We start from the raw sequence: 18993 nt of genomic DNA on the forward strand, positions 1-18993 counted from the left end.
GTTCGGTAAGTCACTAAAGGTGTCTGCTTAATAACACTATTATAATTATCATCTCATTATGACCATTACAAACACCTGACCTGATACACGTTTCTTATTGGACAAGTTTCTAATTGGTCACAAACGTTTTCACACCATTTTTTAGTAGTCCCTCCCTGTTTCAGTCTGTTTTCCTCTGTTTCATGCCTAATGAACACCACCCTGGTCAGGAAACACACACTCACCAGGTCGACGACTACGTCCTTGTGAAAGGTTGCTCTCCACTCGGCGGCGACATTACACACGTACATGACAGCCTCGGGGTCGTCAGCGTTGACATGGAAGATGGGGGCGTTGACCACTTTGGCCACGTCTGTAGGGTAAGAGGATGACCTCGCCACCCTGGGGTCGGTGGTGAAACCAATCTACAGGGTGGGAGAGAGAAAAGAGGGAAGTTAAATTAAGGGAAGGGTGTGTGTGTGTGTGTGCATGTGTTACCTGGTTGTTGACCACCACATGGATAGTGCCATGTGTGGTGTAGGAGGGCAGGTCAGAGAGGTGGAAGGTCTCATAGACAACCCCCTGGCCTGCAAACGCTGCATCACCATGGAGCAGGATGGACATTACCTGGAAATACACACAAACAGAAATATAAATACACAGACAGACAGACAGACAGAGACAGACAGAGACAGACAGAGACAGACAGACAGACAGACAGACAGACAGACACCAAAAAACATACAAATCCATACACAGTCTGTCTGTCTGCCTGTGTGTGTGTGTACTTACCCTGTTGCCTTCTGTGTCCCCGCAGTAGAACTGCTCAGCCTTGGTCTTTCCCTGCACCACAGGGTCCACAGCCTCCAGGTGGGAAGGGTTAGCCATGAGTGACAGTGTGATGTTCCTATCAGTGACCCGGTTAATCCTCCGGTGCCACATCCCCAAATGGTACTTCACATCTCCAGAACCCTGAGGGGGGAGGGGGGGAGAAAAAGAGAGGGCAGGTGAATTGTAAGAGTATAACTTCTTCATTTTCTTTAGCTTCTGATATGGAAGATTTTTTTTAATGTTATTCACTTTCCATATTGTGTTACCAGGGTCGTGATCTTTAGGGTACGCAATGGACAACGTTTGAAAAAATGTTGCAACAGAAAACGAAAATCAGTGTTTCTTATTGGACAAAGTCCCTCCCTGCTTCAGTTATTTCTTTCCCCGTTTGGTGGTTAATGAACAGGACCCTGCTCTCTGCTAGCTGTAGGATTTACCTCATCAGCAGCCTCAAGCTTGGAGTCAAACTGACAGAAGATCTGATCCAGCTCCTTACGGATCACATTAGCCAACACATTCAACCTCCCCCTGGAGAGATGGAGCGAGAGACAAGGGTGGAGAGAGGGAGAACAACTTTCAGCTACGCTACGCACTGGGCAGCTTGTGATTGGTGTGTATGCGATAACAGTACCTGTATGGGGGGGCCTATGATTGGTGTTTCCATGGACAACGCTGCCTGTGGGGCAGCCTGTGATTGGTGTTTCTGTGGTAACAATACCTGTGAGGCATGCCCATGATGATGCTCTCCACTCCGTTCATGCTGGACTTGTCGATGATGGTCTTCAGGGCCGGGATGAGAGACTCACAGCCCTCCAGGCCAAAACGCTTCTCTGATGACCATTTCCTCTGCAGGAACTCCTCAAACCTTGCCAACAGGAAACAGGAAGTTAAACAGGAAGTTAAACATATGTCACCAAGTCCAGAAATTAACCCTAATCCCAATTTCAAATAGCCCTTTCGCTCTATGCATTTGTGGAGATCTGAGAGGATTTGATAGGTGCAAGTGTTACGGAATCGATTAGACAACCTTCTGTTACACTATACTCACTTTGTCTAGGGGACCTAGGCTTGCCTAATTGTTCTGTGACCTGACTGGGTGTGTGCTTTAGCGTGAACGTAGAAGTGTCCGGACCGTGTTGTATGTACATGTACCCAGGAGATAGCAAACTTACCGAGTTCAGGGCCAGCTCCGTCTTAACCTCTTGGTCGGCCAGTCCAAGAAGGTTATTCATGTTCATGGTGACAAAATAAATAGATGTACAAAAACCAACCTACAAAAAGGCATGCCCAACTAAAGAGGTTAACTAACACAAAGAAACAAACAAAGGCCGTCTGAGAGGCTTCGGTCCCACTCTCTCTCACTGAGAGGAGGACACTTGAGTAATTATCAAGGCTTTTGTGAAGTAACACTTGCACCTCTGAAGATAAACAATGCATTTACATTCAGTAATCTTGCTCTGATTTGTCATCCTGAGGGTCCCAGAGATAAAATGTAGCATAGCTTTGTTTGATTAAATCCATTTCTATATTCAAATGTAGGAACTGGGTTCTAAGGTTTGAACCCCTACTGTTTCTGGCCCCACACCGATCCCGACCGGCCACCTAGACGTGTGAAGGTTAGTGTCTTTTCTATAGGGAAGCTAATTTCCATCATGTATGACCTTCCTGGGGGTGTGTAAACTTACATTATTTTTATTACCATTATTTCCATTACCATTTATGTATGTTCTCTATAGTTATGTACTTGAAAATGTATCAATTGACTAATTCGGCACATTTGGGCAGACTTGATACAAAATTTTGTGCAGTATTGCAATGCTTCACTGGATCAACCTGAAACTTTGCACATGCAATTTAGATTAGCAGTGTACCTAAACTCCAATATTATATAATGGCCTTTCTCTTGCATTTCAAAGATTATGAAAAGAATAACAAATAGGAAACGCATGTTTTTTTTGTTTGGATTATCTTTTACCAGATCTAATGTGTTATATTCTTCTACATTCATTTCACATTTCCACAAACTTCAGTGTTTTCTTTCAAATGGTATCAAGAATATGCATATCCTTGCTTCAGGTCCTGAGCTACAGGCAGTTAGATTTGGGTAAGTCATTTTAGGCAAAAATTGAAAAAAGGGGTACGATCCTTAAGAGGTTTTTAAGGTGAATGCACTAACTGTAAGTCGCTCTGGATAAGAGCGTCTGCTAAATTACAAAAATGTCTAATGTAAGGCTTCCTGGCAGAGCACATCACTTAAACCGGTTGCTGCTGCCATCTGGGGATGAGGTGTGGAAGTGTAGTATGTTGTCCAGCTATGTGCATCACACTAAACATATCTTAGCACAAGAAATATAGTAAAAGCAATATGCTTATGCAATAAACTGTCTTTGTGACATTTTTTGTAACCTGCACAATTGGTAAATATGCACACACTATTTTTTTTATGTGAAACCGGTGTACAGACAGACCTGGTGGATCGAACCATTCTGGCTAGCAGGGTCCTCTTCTCCTCCAGGGTGAACTGCATGATGCCTGGCCTCTCAAACTTCTGTCTGATCCACTGGCACTGCTCCAGGTCATTAATGAACATGAACTCTACTCCAATAGACTGACAGTACGCCATCTAGAGGAGAGGAGAGGTCAGTGCGCCTGTGTGTATGTGTGTGCGCATGTGTGTGGGCAGTTTTTAGCAAGCAGTGAGTGCGTGCAACGCGTCGGATCTACCTCGAGGCGCTGTATGATCTCTCGGAGGGGCAGAGTGCTCTCGCTGCCCCCTATAAAGGTTGTGGTGGGGAGCCGGAACACCTTGTCCAGGTCGGACTCATCCAGACCATAGAACTCTGCCATTGTTACCATGTAGATTGGAGGGGGGGGGGGGGGGTATAGAAACATAATAGACAAATGGAGAGAGGAAGAGGTGATCAGAGAGTTAGAGAAAGAGAGATGGAAAAAAGCAGAAAGAGAGGGAATTAGTGGGAGAGAGGGGGCATACAGAAGGAAGGCTAATTTAAACATCAAAATGACAGATGTGATATCTAGAGAAACCCACTCTATATTTGAATATCAAAGTTATACAGACATCCAAAAAAGCGCAACATTGATTGGTTAGTTTGATGGCCACAAGCAGGGTTATTGCATTACACGAGATAGACGGGGGAGACAGAGCATATGAGCGAGAAAGAGGTAGAGCGAGAGAGAAAGAAAGAAACAGCAAGAGGTGATGGTGAAATAACAATGTCAGCAGTAACATGAAGAAGAGTGGTGGGGAGAGATGGAGGGGTGACAAAAACAATTCATTTTCTGGAATGAAGGGTTAAGCGACGATGCAAATACAAAATGGTGGCAGGGAATGGCGTGAACGTGAAAGGCTGTCTCAGAGTCAGCAGAGTCCCACTATAGTGCCTTCAGAAAGTACTCATACCCCCTGACTTTTTTCACATTTTGTTGTCTTACAGCCTGAATTTAAAATAGATTAAATTGCGAATTTGTGTCACCGGCCTACACACAATAGCCCATAATGTCAAAGTGGAATTATGTTTATAAAAAAGTTTTGAAATTGTGACTCGTTTCAGGAAACTAGGCATATGTCGCGCATCACTACTTCACAGGAGAGGCATTGGAACGTAAACATTTTTATCAAAATGCATTTTTTTTGCAGAAATGCCTTCTGAAACATAAACTTTCATGTGCCTTAATAACAAACTTGTATGCCATCTGTAAATACAAATAAAATAGTTAAATTACAAGCCTAGTTGGTTTAGCCATGGACAAAGACAGGAACTTTCCCGCTAGCCATGATTGGCTGAGTTAATTGATGGGCTGGACATGCCGAGAGATAAGTTTGGATTGGTCTGCCATGTAGCACACTTCTGTCTATAACATGAGCTGCTCAGTAAGTGTAGGTAATCCCTTCTAACGCTGCTTTTTTAAAGGATGTCACAAAGAATTGCATAAGTGTTGCTAATGCTCTCCACTTTCTGGAGGACCGAGTCTTGAAATCAGTGGAATGCCCGGTGGAAGCAGAGTATGATAGCTAAGGAGATTCTGGTGTTTGATTGCAAATATGTGGAGGGAGTCAAAAAGAGAACACACAGAAGGCTGTTGTATAAAACCTGTCTCCAGATTACATCTTCAAACTAAGAACAACTATCTGTGACAGAGAGGGACAAGCGTTCATCCATGTATACGACTAAGAGAGTCTATTTAGATACATTTTAAGATATTTTACGTTTCTAATTTGGTCAGAAAGTCGTTTTCATTGCAAGTTAAAGCGTACTGTTAGCTAGCTAGCTAACGCTAGCTGGCTGGCTCGCTAGCTAACGTTACGTGTGTGTAGTAATATTATTCGTATCTCAGAGCATTGCTAGTAATAGCCGAATGTTAGCCAACTAGCTAACACTGAACCTAGTTGGTTAGCTTTAGCTACCTTCCGATTCATGCAGGGTAGTAACGTTATGAGTTGGGACTATGGTTAATTGTTTAGCTAAACAAAATACTCCACTATGCAAGCAACCATTTCACTGTACCGTTTACACCTCCTGTATCCTGTGCATGTGACAAATACATTTTGATTTTACTTGATATAGTGTGTGTTTACCAGAGACAGTAATGTGAAGAACAACATGACCTGCACCAAAGACAAATTAGGATATACCGTTAGGCCAAAGAGACGGTGTTCAAGTTCTCTGGTAGAATGCCCTGATTTTATTTTAATCACACTCACAACCATAAGCTATTTTCTGTAATTAGCTTGCCATTAACTTGTAAATAATGATCTTGTTGTGAGTTTATTTTCCTGAAATAATGAATACAAATTAGCTAAAGTTAAGACGTTGTCAGCTATATGATATGCTCATTATTTGAGCTGGCTAGCCAGCTAACTTAACGCTAACTTAGTTTTGAAATCTTTGGTTGTTCAGCACACAACGACCGTACTCACTCTGTTTAGCATATGGCGTCACATGTGAATCCTTAAAGAGATGGGTGGGGCTAAGGCTTAAGCGGGTGTGAATGATGCTGAATGGGTGTTAACAAAGAAGAGCTGTCCAGTCGGTGTACCAAAACATTCAAGGGCCATTTTCTCAAAAGTGGGGTAACAAGTTTATCAACTTTAAAAGCAGAATTACTTCTGCTTTGTTCCTAATTGTTCCTAATCTGTAGTGTCTGATATACCATGCTCTAGTCTCTACTTTTATCCAATGTAAAAAAAAAAACAATTTCAAATGTTGCTACATAAGATCGAATCGAACCGGTCGGTCACAATTAATTAAAAATGAAAAGCTGAAATGTCTTGAGTCAATAAGTATTCAACCCCTTTGTTATGGCAAGCCTAAATAGGTTCAGGAGTAAAAATGTGCTTAACAAGTCACATAATAAATTGCATGGACTCTGTGTGCAATAATAGTGTTTAACATTATTTTTGAATGACTACCTCATCTCTGTACCCCACTCGTACAATTATCTGTAAGGTCCCTCAGTTGAGCAGTGAATTTCAAACACAAATTCAACCACAGACCAGGGAGGTTTTTCAATGCCTCGCAAAGAAGGGCACCTATTGGTAGATGGGTAGAAATACATTTAAAAAGCAGACAATGAATATCCCTTTGAGCATGGTGAAGTTATTAATTACACGTTGGATGGTGTATCAATACAACCAGTCACTACATACAGCGTTTCCCAAACTCGGTCCTCGGGACCACAAGGGGAGCACGTTTTGGTTTTTGCCATAACACTACACAGCTGTTTAAAATGATCAAAGCTTTATGATTAGTTGATTATTTGAATCAGCTGTTTAGTACTAGGACAAAAAACAAAATATGCTCCCCTTGTGGTCCCTAGGACCAAGTTTGAGAATCCCTGCACATACCCAACACATGTATCTTTGTAGTGCTCAGTTGCCGGAGAGGAAGGAAACCACTCAGGGACACAACACATCACGAAGTACCACTCTGGGAGACAAATTCGCCTTTCAGCAGGTCAATAACCTAAAACACAAGGCCAAATATACACTGGAATTGCTTATCAAGATAACACTGAATATTCCTGAGTGGCGTAATTACAGTTTTGACTTAAATCAGCTGTGTAGCAATGATCAACAACCAACTTGACAGCGCTTCAAGAATTTTTAAAATAATGATGTGCAAATATTGCACAATCCAGGTGTGAAAGCTCTTACCCAGAAAGACTTACAGCTGTAATCGCTGCCAAGGTGATTCTAACATGTATTGACTAATGGGGTTGAATACTTATGTAATCAAGATATATTAGTGTTTTATTTCTCATAATTTTCTTTACAAATGTTAGAATTTTTCTTCCACTTTGACAATACAGATTATTTTGTGTAGATCGTTGACACAAAATTACAATTAAATCCATTTTAATCCCAACTTGTAACACAACAAAATGTGGAAAAAGTCAAGGGGTGTGAATACTTTCTGAAGGCACTGTATGTCTGTTTTTTATTGAAATGTCCCACTGCCATATGTAATGCTTGAGTGTGTAAAGCCTAGGAGCAGCGCTAGCATCAGTGCTGCACTGATGATCTAAACAGCTGTTTCTGTTATGTTAAAGTAACTGTCCAGTCTTTCCAGATTCCTATAAAATATGACCTATGGTTAATTACAATATGATTTAAATAGTTTTCCTTCCAAAAGCAGCATTTAGGTGTTTGAATGGTGTGGACGAACTGTGTACCCCTAACAACAGAATGGTGTAGGCATATACCCATGTTCTATTAGGAAATAGCAAGTATTTTTGAAACGGTCTGTCTGAGATACAAGTTTGAGGTGTGTTTTTTTAAATGTTTTTTTATTCTTTATTATTATTTGGCCACAAACGTGAGTATAGGATGAGTCAACAACATTATTTGGGTATGAGTTAACAGAATATACATTTTCTGAAGATATATTTTCACTGGACAGTTACTTTAACAGAACGACTATAGGTCAAAGTCTGTACTTTAAGCCAATACATGTATAATACACTTCTTATTACAGAAGAATGCTTATAGCGTGTAGATGCGTGTGTTTGATTTCCTAGTAGGTGTATGAATAACAGTCCAAACCTCAATGGATTAACTCGGCACAGCACAGAAATTACTTAATAGGATTTGACCTAATAAAACACACACACACACACACACACACACACACACACACACACACACACACACACACACACACACACACACACACACACACACACACACACACACACACACACACACACACACACACACACACACAATCCCCTAATATGACCTTGTGTTAATAAAAATACAACAAGGCAGCATTCTCTAACACTCTGTCACTTGTTTTACTAGAGACTGGGGGGAATCCAGCCAAGCAGATGAAATCTAATCAAGTTAAAGAGTTGAGGCAGCCGGAGAGACATGTCTACACAGCCTTCTCACTGACCCTGAGGACACACATTTACATTTTAGTCCTTTAGCAGACGCTCTAATCCAAAGCGATTTAAAGGAGCAATTAGGGTTTAGTGCCTTACTCAAGGGCACATCGGCAGATTTTTCACCGAGCTGGCTTAGAGATTCGAACCAGAAACCTTTCGACAATTGTCCCAACGCTATTAACCGTGATTACTTCAGGAAAACAAACTTGGGACTACTTTACTTCTACAATAAACTGCACAAAGAGCTACCGAGAGATAAAAGAAGAGCTAAGAACTAGGGAACTATCCTACCATCACTCATCAGTGGGACTTGGGAAACATCACCTGACACTACAGAGAAATCCTTACGTCCAGTTCGGAAACCAATACTGTGACCTGATCCCTAGGCCCTTGCTTCTCCATCTGAGAGCGTAGTCTTAAGGGCATAGACAACAAGTACGTAGAGACAGGGCCATGGTATGGGTTTGGAACCAGGGCGCAGCAGCAGCAGAGTTGTAGCAGAGCTTAAAAAGGTAGAGGATCCTGTATATTGTAGTCTAGGGGCTGTGTCCATACCTTCAGCAGTGAGATCATACAGGCGCTCTTTATACCCAGAGAGGTCTGGGGGACACAGAGAGAGACACACACATATGGGTTAGTGGAACGTACACACAAAGTGGTTGGTGACACGCACTCACGCACACAAACACACACACATATTCTGGTGCACACCCACAGATGTCTCTCAAACTCACACACAAACCCAGATATTTCCCTGTTGACATCAGCTAAAAGTGACAGCCAATCAGTCAGCCAGTCAGACACACTACTGAACCTCAACAATACCAGTTTGAGACACACAGAACCAAAGGATAACTCTTTGAAGAACCCTTTTCGGTTCCAGGTAGAACCCTGTTGAGATTCATGTAGAACCCTTTACACAGAGGGTTCTACATAGAACCCAAAAGAGATCTACCTGGAACCAAAATGAGTTATCCTATGGACAGCCAAAGAACCCTTTTGGAACCCTTTTTCTAAGAGTGCAGAAGAGAACTCTTTGACCCCAACACCACTTAGCAATAGGCCAACTGTAAATTCCATGTAATCACATTTTTTTTTAACTATGAAACCCTTTCAGTACACACACACGCATATGCACTCACACATGCACACACACTCTCAGTGACCATTTTCTGTCAGAGATCATAACCTAGAGATTACCCAGGCAGGAGGAAGGGGTGATTAGATAACAGTATGCCTGGAAACTAGTGATGCACCGATATTACATTTTTGGCCGATACTGATATCAGATATTTTCCTTGCCCAAAAAAACCCGATACCGGAACCGATAACCGATATTTAACATTTTAGCGGCCTTTTAAGCATTCTAGTACAGTTAAATAGTTAACACACACGCATGGACGCAGCGGTCTAAGGCACTGCATCTCAGTGCAAGATGCGTCACTACAGTCCCTGGTTCGAATCCAGGCTTTATCACATCCTGCCGTGATTGGGAGTCCCATATGGTGGCGCACATTTGGCCCAGCGTCGTCCGGGTTTGGTCGGGGTAGGCCATCATTGTAAATAAGAATTTGTTCTTAACTGACTTGCCTAGTTAAATAAAGGTTACACACACACACACACACACACACACACACACACACACACACACACACACACACACACACACACACACACACACACACACACACACACACACACACACACACACACACAGACCAAATAGTTATTTTGTTGGCATTTACGTATGTCCCCATTACCAGTAAAACATAATCAAAACCTATTTCTTTCACTTGCTGTGCTGTTTCGTTGTTCATTTGTTCAATCGTTTCATTCTCAACCAGGATTTCTCATACTATGGAATGTCGTTTGGATGCCGTGCCAAACATGCTTGTTGACCAATCAGGACCTGAATATGACATAATAATTTAACGCGTTCAGAATTTTTTTACGTAGTTATTACACATTGATTACACTATCACTCGTATTTCATATGTCACAACGATTCATCGATACGTATGCTATGATGCTGGTAAAGTTGTCTCGCGCACATACAGTGCTGGTCATAAAGAAAGCTAGCTAGCTCATGGATGCAAACAATGTTCTTCCACAAAAACATAGCAAAACGACATAATCTGTTTCAGTAGCTATAGTTACCTAGCTAACTATATTGCTAGGTGTCATCATCTAAAATAACCCTAATTTATAAGACAGTTCTTATTTGATTAATGGTGGGCGGACCCATCTATGTGAAGCTAGCCACAATATGGATTAGCCACAATAGTGGACTTTGCGGTTAGCCTTCAACATAAAAGTATGTCATTGACAGTGATGCAAATTAATACAAATAGTAGAATTATGCCATAATTGAATAGATCATGCTAAACGAGGTTGGAATGTTGTTATATAAAATCCACAAAAAAATAAGAATTTGTAAATTTGACAAAAATCTGTTGAAATCACACTGGATGTATTAGACTTTAGAATTGCATTGGGGGCATACTTATTTCACTGTACAGCCTTACCTATGGATTGTGGATCAATGACATGGGGTATCAGTCTATTCAATGACACCCAGAGAACATTAGCATCGTAGCTCTTATTGCGGGACTCAAACAACTGTGTATTGAGCAACATTTATTGTCAACCCATGTGTATTGAACACTATTCCCGAGGAAAAACAATACTGCGTGGATGTTTTGGAGTCTGAAAACTCTGAGGATGACGTTGGGAAAAAATATCTTTGGTATTGAGTAGACTGATACCCCATTTCATTGATCCCCAAATCCTTAGGTAAAGCTGTACAGTGCAATATGAATGTCAATACACACAATAGGCTGACTGGGGAGGTGATTTCACACAGTCGCAGTCCCGCGATAAGAGCTACTAATATTTACGCTAATATTTGCGTAAACTCTTCTGTGGGTGTCACCGAGTAGACTGATACCCACCCCATTTCATTGCTTCACATTCCAACCTTGTTTAACATTATCTAGTCTAAATATGGCATGATTCCACCAATTGTAACCTTCTGCATCACTTTCAAAGAGGTACTTTTATTTTGAAGACAAACCGCAAATTCCACTGTTGTGCCTAATCCTTATTGTGGCTAGCTTCACAACACATACCCCGGTCCGGTCGAGCTTCACTAGCCAGATGAAGCTAGCTGGCTGCTTATAACGTTAGCTTTGGGCAACAGGGTTAAGTAGCTGGCTAGCTATTTATTTTAATGAACTGAAGTTCAATTTCAATAGGTGAACAACAAGTGGCTACCTAGCTAATATTTACTCACAAGGAGTCCTAAATCATTGCTAAGAAAAATGAAAATGATTGCAGTTTCTACTGGTCATTGTTTTCAGGTTGGTTGTATTGGTACTAGCTAGGTACCAAGCAAAAGCTAGCTACCCCAAAAGTTGCAGTCGAACAAATAATGCTTTATTACCAACGCGGTATTGTAAACACATAGTTCGTGGCTGATGTTTGCTTGTTTGCAGACTTTTTTGTACAGCTTGACAGTGCTACTGATAGTAGTGGAGGCGCTTGGCTTGCACGTGCAAATTCAGAACACACACCATTCTTTAATTTATTTCTTTAATTATTTGACGTGTCAAATTAAAAGCTTATTCGACGAGTCAAATAGTGTTATTTGACGTGTATCTTTTTTGACACGCAAAGACCCAAACGGCGTTCCATATTATGTTGTGAAGCTAATAGCAGTGACGCTATTACTGTGTAACTCCGGTAGGGCAACGTGTACCGGTGCTCGACTGGTCGGCGAAAGCCAACATCACCCACGACAGAGAACGGTTGATTGTCAAGGGCAATGAATCCCATTATCTTGGCGTTAATGGATTTCGCCTTTGAGTTGTCTCACTGGAATGTTCTTACTCTTTGAAATGACTGCTCAACTTGTTGACTGCTCGATCCACACAGCAGACATTGTGGGCTAGGTTAGGAATGCTGTGTCGCACGTGTAGCGCAAAATTTTATGTGCGTCATTACGTCATGTACCTACGTTATATAGGTATGCACGTCAGCTTTGTCATCGGTTTTGCACATCGGCGTTATACTAGACATCGGGCCTATACCGATGTTGTCAATTTTTGCTAATATCGGCTGATTCTGATATGTTCACCGATATATTGTGCATCCCTACTGGAGACATAACTAGATCCCATGGTTTAATAGTGCGACAATCTGACTCTGTGCCCTAAATGTGAGTGAGAATGAATGAAACAAAATGGCGGCATGCAATATTTACCCATGGCATATGCAACACTAGCACAGCCAAATATATAGTTTACTATACTGCTAAAAGAAGCAGCATGTGTGCTATAGTACACGCTAAGAAAATGACATAGTTGGGTGACAGGTGGGTTAAACCATGTGAAGGGTGAGGATAGGGGTGTGGGTTAGGGTTAGATACAGTATGTGGCGACAGACTATATTTAAGGCCTAAAACCTGTCAGTCTCAATTACCCCTTAACCCTTCCCCTCCTCTCCTCACCCAGTTTGTCATTGGAGGTGATGATGTCAGAGGGGGGAGGGCCTGGGTCGATGGCAGCCATGATGCCCAGAGGGTCCAGCTGTGCCACGTGGTGACCCCGAATCTACAGGGGGGCAGGGGGCAATTTCAAAAGAAGGGAGGGGACAAATTAAAATATTAAAAGTAAACGAAACCGCAAAAGATAGCAGAGGGGAGGAAAGAAAAATCAAAAAGAGGTGGAAGATCAAATAAATCCAGAAAGCAAGAGGGAGGGAAAAAGAGAAAAAGAGAAAGAACAAACGAAGGGAGAACAGAGGAAGAAGAAAGTAAGACAATCAATCAGAAAGGTTAACAAATAAGTAGCTTAATCAGAGTCGGCACACACACGGCAGCGAGGCGAGGCAGGCGGGCACATGTTTCTCACCAACTTTCTTCAAGCCCACCATTACTGGGGCCTCATCAAAGTCTACAACACTGATGTCCAGAGGGTCCAGCTTGGCTATGTGGTGCCCCCGCACCTAGACGCATACAGGGCAATGACACTCAGTGTGTGTGTGTGTGTGTGTATATATAATATAAGGTGCATAAGTGTGTGTGTGTGTGTGTTCAGAGGAACCTCCTAAACACAGGTATTACACTCAGTGTGTCTGTGTGTGTGTGTGTGTGTGTGTGTGTGTGTGTGTGTGTACAGTACCTGGTATGCTCGTACAAGTGACTGTACAGCCAGATGGTCCTCCACTAGCTTCTCCACGTTAGGTTGCACCCCGACCATCGCCTGAGCGTTAGCCAATCCCAGAGCAGCACCACCCAGAGGAGGAGGGCTCTGATAGGCTGCGCCTGGTGGCGCCCCCGCGTTAGCATTCCGGAAGAAAATATCCCATGACTGCAGAGAGAGAGAGAGAGAGAGAGAGAGAGACAAAAGAACAGAAAGAGGGCTTGGTTAGAAAACCATCAATCCAGGTATGCCAGGTATTTACCAATTAATGACAAGGTAAAATGGTAATTACACTGTAAAAACCTATGAATTACTTTTGCTTCTTTGGGATTCATTTAAAACCTAGCACCACTACAAGACACCATTTGGTACCAATAGGTTACCAACTGCATTGCCTAATATTATCTATTGATCTTAGGTCGCCAAGCCACATGGAGCAACGTTAAAGAGCAACTGACCCTAAAAAACAACTTCTCATTTAGAAAACAACCTAAACTCAGCAAAAATAGAAACGTCCTCTCACTGTCAACTGCGTTTATTTTCAGCAAACGTAACATGTGTAAATATTTGTATGAACATAACAAGATTCAACAACTGAGACATAAACTGAACAAGTTCCACAGACATGTGACTAACAGAAATGGATTAATGTGTCCCTGAACAAAGGGGGGGGGGGGGTAAAATCAAAAGTAACAGTCAGTATCTGGTGTGGCCACCAGCTGCATTAAGTACTGCAGTGCATCTCCTCCTCATGGACTGCACCAGATTTGCCCGTTCTTGCTGTGAGATGTTACCCCACTTTTCCACCAAGGCACCTGCAAGTTCCCGGACATTTCTGGGGGGAATGGCCCTAGCCCTCAACCTCCAATCCAATAGGTCCCAGACGTGCTCAATGGGATTGAGATCCAGGCTCTTCGCTGGCAATGGCAGAACACTGACATTCCTGTCTTGCAGGAAATCATGCACAGAACGAGCAGTATGGCTGGTGGCATTGTCATACTGGAGGGGCATGTCAGGATGAGCCTGCAGGAAGGGTAACACATGAGGGAGGAGGATGTCTTCCCTGTAATGCACAGCGTTGAGATTGCCTGCAATGACAACAAGCTCAGTCCGATGATGCTGTGACACACCGCCCCAGACCATGACGGACCCTCCACCTCCAAATCGATCCCGCTATAGAGTACAGGCCTCGGTGTAACGCTCATTCCGTCAATGATAAACGCGAGTCCGACCATCACCCCTGGTGAGACAAAATCGCGACTTGTCAGTGAAGAGCACTTTTTACCAGTCCTGTCTGGTCCAATGACGGTGGGTTTGTGCCCATAGGCGACGTTGTTGCCAGTGATGTCTGGTGAGGACCTGCCTTACAACAGGCCTACAAGCACCCAGTCCAATCTCTCTCAGCCTATTGCGGACAGTCTGAGCACTGATGAAGGGATTGTGTGTTCCTGGTGTAACTCGGGCAGTTGTTGCCATCCTGTATCTGTCCCGCAGGTGTGATGTTCGGATGTACCGATCCTGTGCAGGTGTGGTCTGCCACTGTGAGGATGATCAGCTGTCCGTCCTGTCTCCCTGTAGCGCTGTCTTAGGCGTCTCACAGGTCGGACATTGCAATTTATTGCCCTGGCCACATCTGCAGTCCTCATGCCTCCTTGCAGCATGCCTAAGGCACGTTCACGCAGATGAGCAGGAACCCTGCGCATCTTTCTTTTTGTGTTTTTCAGAGTCAGTAGAAAGGCCTCTTTAGTGTCCTAAGTTTTCATAACTGTGACCTTAATTGCCTACCGTCTGTAAGCTGTTAGTGTCTTAACGACCGTTCCACAGGTGCATGTTCATGAATTGTTTATGGTTTATTGAACAAGCATGGGAAACAGTGTTTAAACACTTTACAATGAAGATCTGTGAAGTTATTTGGATTTTTACGAATTATCTTTGAAAGACAGGGTCCTAAAAAAGGGACATAACTTTTTTTGCTGAGCTTATATTCTACTGTCAAAATTGACTACAAAGTAGAAATAGGATAATTTTGGTCATAAAGTCAGTCTCGTTCCAAAACATTGTTTGTGACTGCATCACAACACAAATGAAGGTTGGGTTTGCTTCTATCTTGCCCACAGCTGGCAGCACACAAGAAATCATCTTTGGATATCCATATTGGGCTAGTTAGGGACCTTAGGTCAATTACACAATATACATGGGATAATATGTTACAATTTCAATAGCTCAGAATTTCAATGACTTAAACTTCAAACTATAAATTGTTGAAATGCATATGTAGAATAGTGAAAATTCACTTCCTCTGAGGAATACAGAGAATTAGTGTAGAGGGTCTATGCCCATAATATATGTACTATCTGACTCCATAATTATTTGAAGGCTATAAGCCCATAATTGTATCCAGTGGGTATAGCCAAAGTTGAGAGCCTTGCGTCACCCCTCGGAATATTATAAGACGCATGTGTCTAGGTTTACCGTTATGCAATTATTAAGAGGCTAAGGAACAAAGAGCTAATATCGTGCAATCATTGTCCTAGCATTAAATTATTGAGTTAACCCTCAGCTCAGAGATGCACAGTTAGAAGACTACGGTTTGTATCCATTTAAAAATAATCCGATTTATTACAGTTACGCAATAAGAATACAGTTAACAAATGGTACATACCAGAAATCTTCACAATGAAAATAAAAGTCTTTAACCGCATAGACAATTCACCACTGACATACAAGCGTATATCAGGAGGTCGGTTTACCAATGACTCCATGATCAACGTTTAAACCCAGCTTTTATTCTTTCCAAGAGCGCCAAATCCCAGTATCTCCCATAATCTAATTCACATCCCTTTGCATGGCTCAAAACATTAAAACAAAGGCATGAAAACAACACTGACATTCTTGGATATAACTATTTTCTAAATTATAGCTCCACTTTGAACTATGCGCCGTCCAACGACCAGAACAACAGTTTCTCTGTAACAATAAATCCACATCACTTACAGTACAATGAAATATATAAAAATTCATAGGTCTTTATGAACTCCTGAAACAATCCAAACATGACACTTTAATTCACACAGCAACATTAATTTAGTCAATTCAAGTTTCATAAGTCTTCACCTCTCCTGGCTACAGTGACCCTAGGACTTCTGTGGGAATGTCTCTTCATTGAGATTGCCACAGATGGTCTGTCATTCTACCAATGCCATAAATTGTGATTGTCATCGTGCTGGGCTTTGGCGCCAGCAAGTCGCTCGATGCATCTTCATCACTGGCCTTCATCATCGTTCACATTTGTTCACTGTCTTTATTTTTCCACTACACATATACAAATATTGAAAGCATTTAAAATATTTACAAAATGTCGTCTCATTTCCCTAACTAGCCCCAGAGATAGGCTATCGAAAGTCAAACCAACTTTGCCACGGTCTCACACCAGCTAGCTGAAGCTAATTGGCTAAATCATTTAGCTAACTCTGCCACCTGCGAGCACACACGAGACACCCACATCAAACCACACCCCAAAACCAACTCACGTTTGAATTCAGTCATGGCTGCTAGCATTTCTTAATGAACCAAATCTAAAATGAGGCCAAAGGAGGAAGTGCAGTCACCCTTTAAACTAATTTAGCACAAGGGGAGAAAACAAACAATATTAATTTAGTGCATTTCTCTTTTGGATGTGACCCATGCCATATCAGTCACAGTGAGTGCTTTTGAATAGGCTTTGTAATATCTGCAGGTTTTAGTCTGATCAAAACGCTGTCATTGAGCCAAAAACTACTCTACAATATACAAATCTTGATGTACAATTACATGCAGTTACACGTTCATTCAATACTGTCACACCAGCCTTCGCGTTGGCTCCCCCTCCTGTCCAGCTCAGGCGTTCGGCATCGCCTGCTTTCTAGCTGCTGCCGAACGCCCTTCACTCATCAACCCCGGACTTGTCTCGTCATCATTACACACCCCTGGTTCCAATCTCCCCTCTATCACTGTATATATACTCCCTCTGTCATTTGTCTTTCTCGGTGATGCCGAAAACAAAAGGACGTGGCGAGGTGGTGTAAATGGAGTCCTTAGAGAAAGAAAGAACAAGATGATTGTCAGGAGTAGTGCAGTATTATCATAAGGAGACATATCCTTGGAAAAAGAGAGGGAGGAGGTCTAAGAGATAGAGGGAAGAAGAGGGTGAGCTTGAGTCGGATAAAAATGGTGGAAAAAATGGAGATGGTTTGTTAAAGAAGAAATGGTAGAAAGTGTAAGCAGAGGGAGCTGAAGACAGGAGGAAAAATGGAAGTGAATCGGAGGTGGTAGGTGTGGTGAAGTTATCGGAGACCGAGGTATGCACCGAGGGTCAGGAAAAAGACGAGTCTGTGACAGTAGGAGTGAAGTTTATGGAAAAAAATTTGGCTGATCCATTTGTGGTTTCAAGGTGGGTGAAAAAAAAGAGTTGAGTAAAGTGGAATCGATGAGGGTAACCAGAAGTGGTCTAGTAATAATTGTTTGTGTTTCTGTTGGTCAGAGGGAGAAAGCGCTCGGAGTAAAACAAAAATGGGGGCAAGAAAAGTGAATTGTTTTGCTCTCAAGAAAAGGGCACCAATGAAAGGAATGATAACTGGAGTAGCAGTAAACATAAAAGTTGACCAGCTGAGGGAAAAGATTCCCGGTGTATGTGATGCTTGTCGTTTGATGCGACGGAGACAGGGTGGCGAAACAGAAGAGTCATTGTCTGTTCTTTTGAGTTTTGAAGTTGAGTCCTTACCCGACAAAGTGAAGTTAGGATATATAAGTTATCCTGTACAAGCGTATGTGCCGAATACATTACGATGTTACAGGTGTCAAGCTTATGGGCATGTTGCAGCAGTGTGTAGGAGGGAGGGTCCAATGTGTGAGAAATGTGCAGAAGGGCATGAGACAAAGAAATGTGTAGTATTGGTGAAAGTAGTGGAATGTGTTAATTGTAGGGGTGCCCATGGAGCTGGGGATCAGAAATGTCTCGTGCGAGAAAGGCAGGTTGAGGTTTCCAGGGTTAGAGTAGTGCAGAATTTGTCATATACTGAGGCAGTGAAGAAAGTAGAAGAAGATTGGTTAAGGGGGAGGAGTTGTGAGAGTAGTAGAGATATACCAGTATAGAGGGATAGGCCAAAAAGTGATATAAGTTTCAGTAAGATTGGATTTTTTGAATTTATAGTAATGGTTATCAACTGTACTGCAGGGATGGAACGGAAGTCGCAAAAAATTGAGGTTGTGGTGGCAGCTGCAGAATGGTATTTTGCTGTGCGAGACTTGACATCAGAAGAGTTACAGGGTGTGTTAAGTGGTGATGTCCCATCCTTTCAGGATGATGACATGAGGTAGGAATAAATACATTTAATTAGTGGAGTAGGGTGGTGTTAATTTTATTTGATATAATTTTGAAATTAGTGAGTGTAGTGTTAGACGGTAGGGTATTTATTTATTACATTTGTATTTTTCAAGCAAAGTATAAGGGACTTGTATTCCAGTGTAGTAGGTGGTGGTAATGCAACAAATTGGATGCTAACCGCCGTTAAACCTCATAGAAGTAGAAGAAGTCTTT

The 18993-nt window shown here is 42.2% G+C and overlaps 1 protein-coding gene across 5 annotated transcripts in view; it reads right to left on the minus strand.

Moving 5' to 3' along the window:
- Positions 1–18993, minus strand: part of LOC120020919 (2-oxoglutarate dehydrogenase, mitochondrial-like) — a 53429-nt gene that overhangs the window by 13643 nt on the left and 20793 nt on the right. Inside the window, exons 3-12 of one of the 5 annotated variants that reach the window (XM_038964553.1) lie at positions 13398–13586; positions 12725–12827; positions 8773–8817; positions 3535–3650; positions 3279–3433; positions 1529–1675; positions 1248–1338; positions 772–951; positions 478–606; positions 225–404 (exon numbers count right to left, since the gene is read on the minus strand). In XM_038964553.1, coding sequence (XP_038820481.1) covers positions 225–404; positions 478–606; positions 772–951; positions 1248–1338; positions 1529–1675; positions 3279–3433; positions 3535–3650; positions 8773–8817; positions 12725–12827; positions 13398–13586 — 1335 coding nt within the window. Of the gene's footprint in view, positions 1–224; positions 405–477; positions 607–771; positions 952–1247; positions 1339–1528; positions 1676–3278; positions 3434–3534; positions 3651–8772; positions 8818–12724; positions 12828–13127; positions 13222–13397; positions 13587–18993 lie in introns of those variants that run through there. The other 4 variants (XM_038964548.1, XM_038964551.1, XM_038964549.1 and 1 more) reach the window with 4 other exon arrangements.

This window comes from Salvelinus namaycush, chromosome 26 (assembly GCF_016432855.1).
Source record: "Salvelinus namaycush isolate Seneca chromosome 26, SaNama_1.0, whole genome shotgun sequence".
Taxonomy (NCBI): Eukaryota; Metazoa; Chordata; class Actinopteri; order Salmoniformes; family Salmonidae; genus Salvelinus; species Salvelinus namaycush.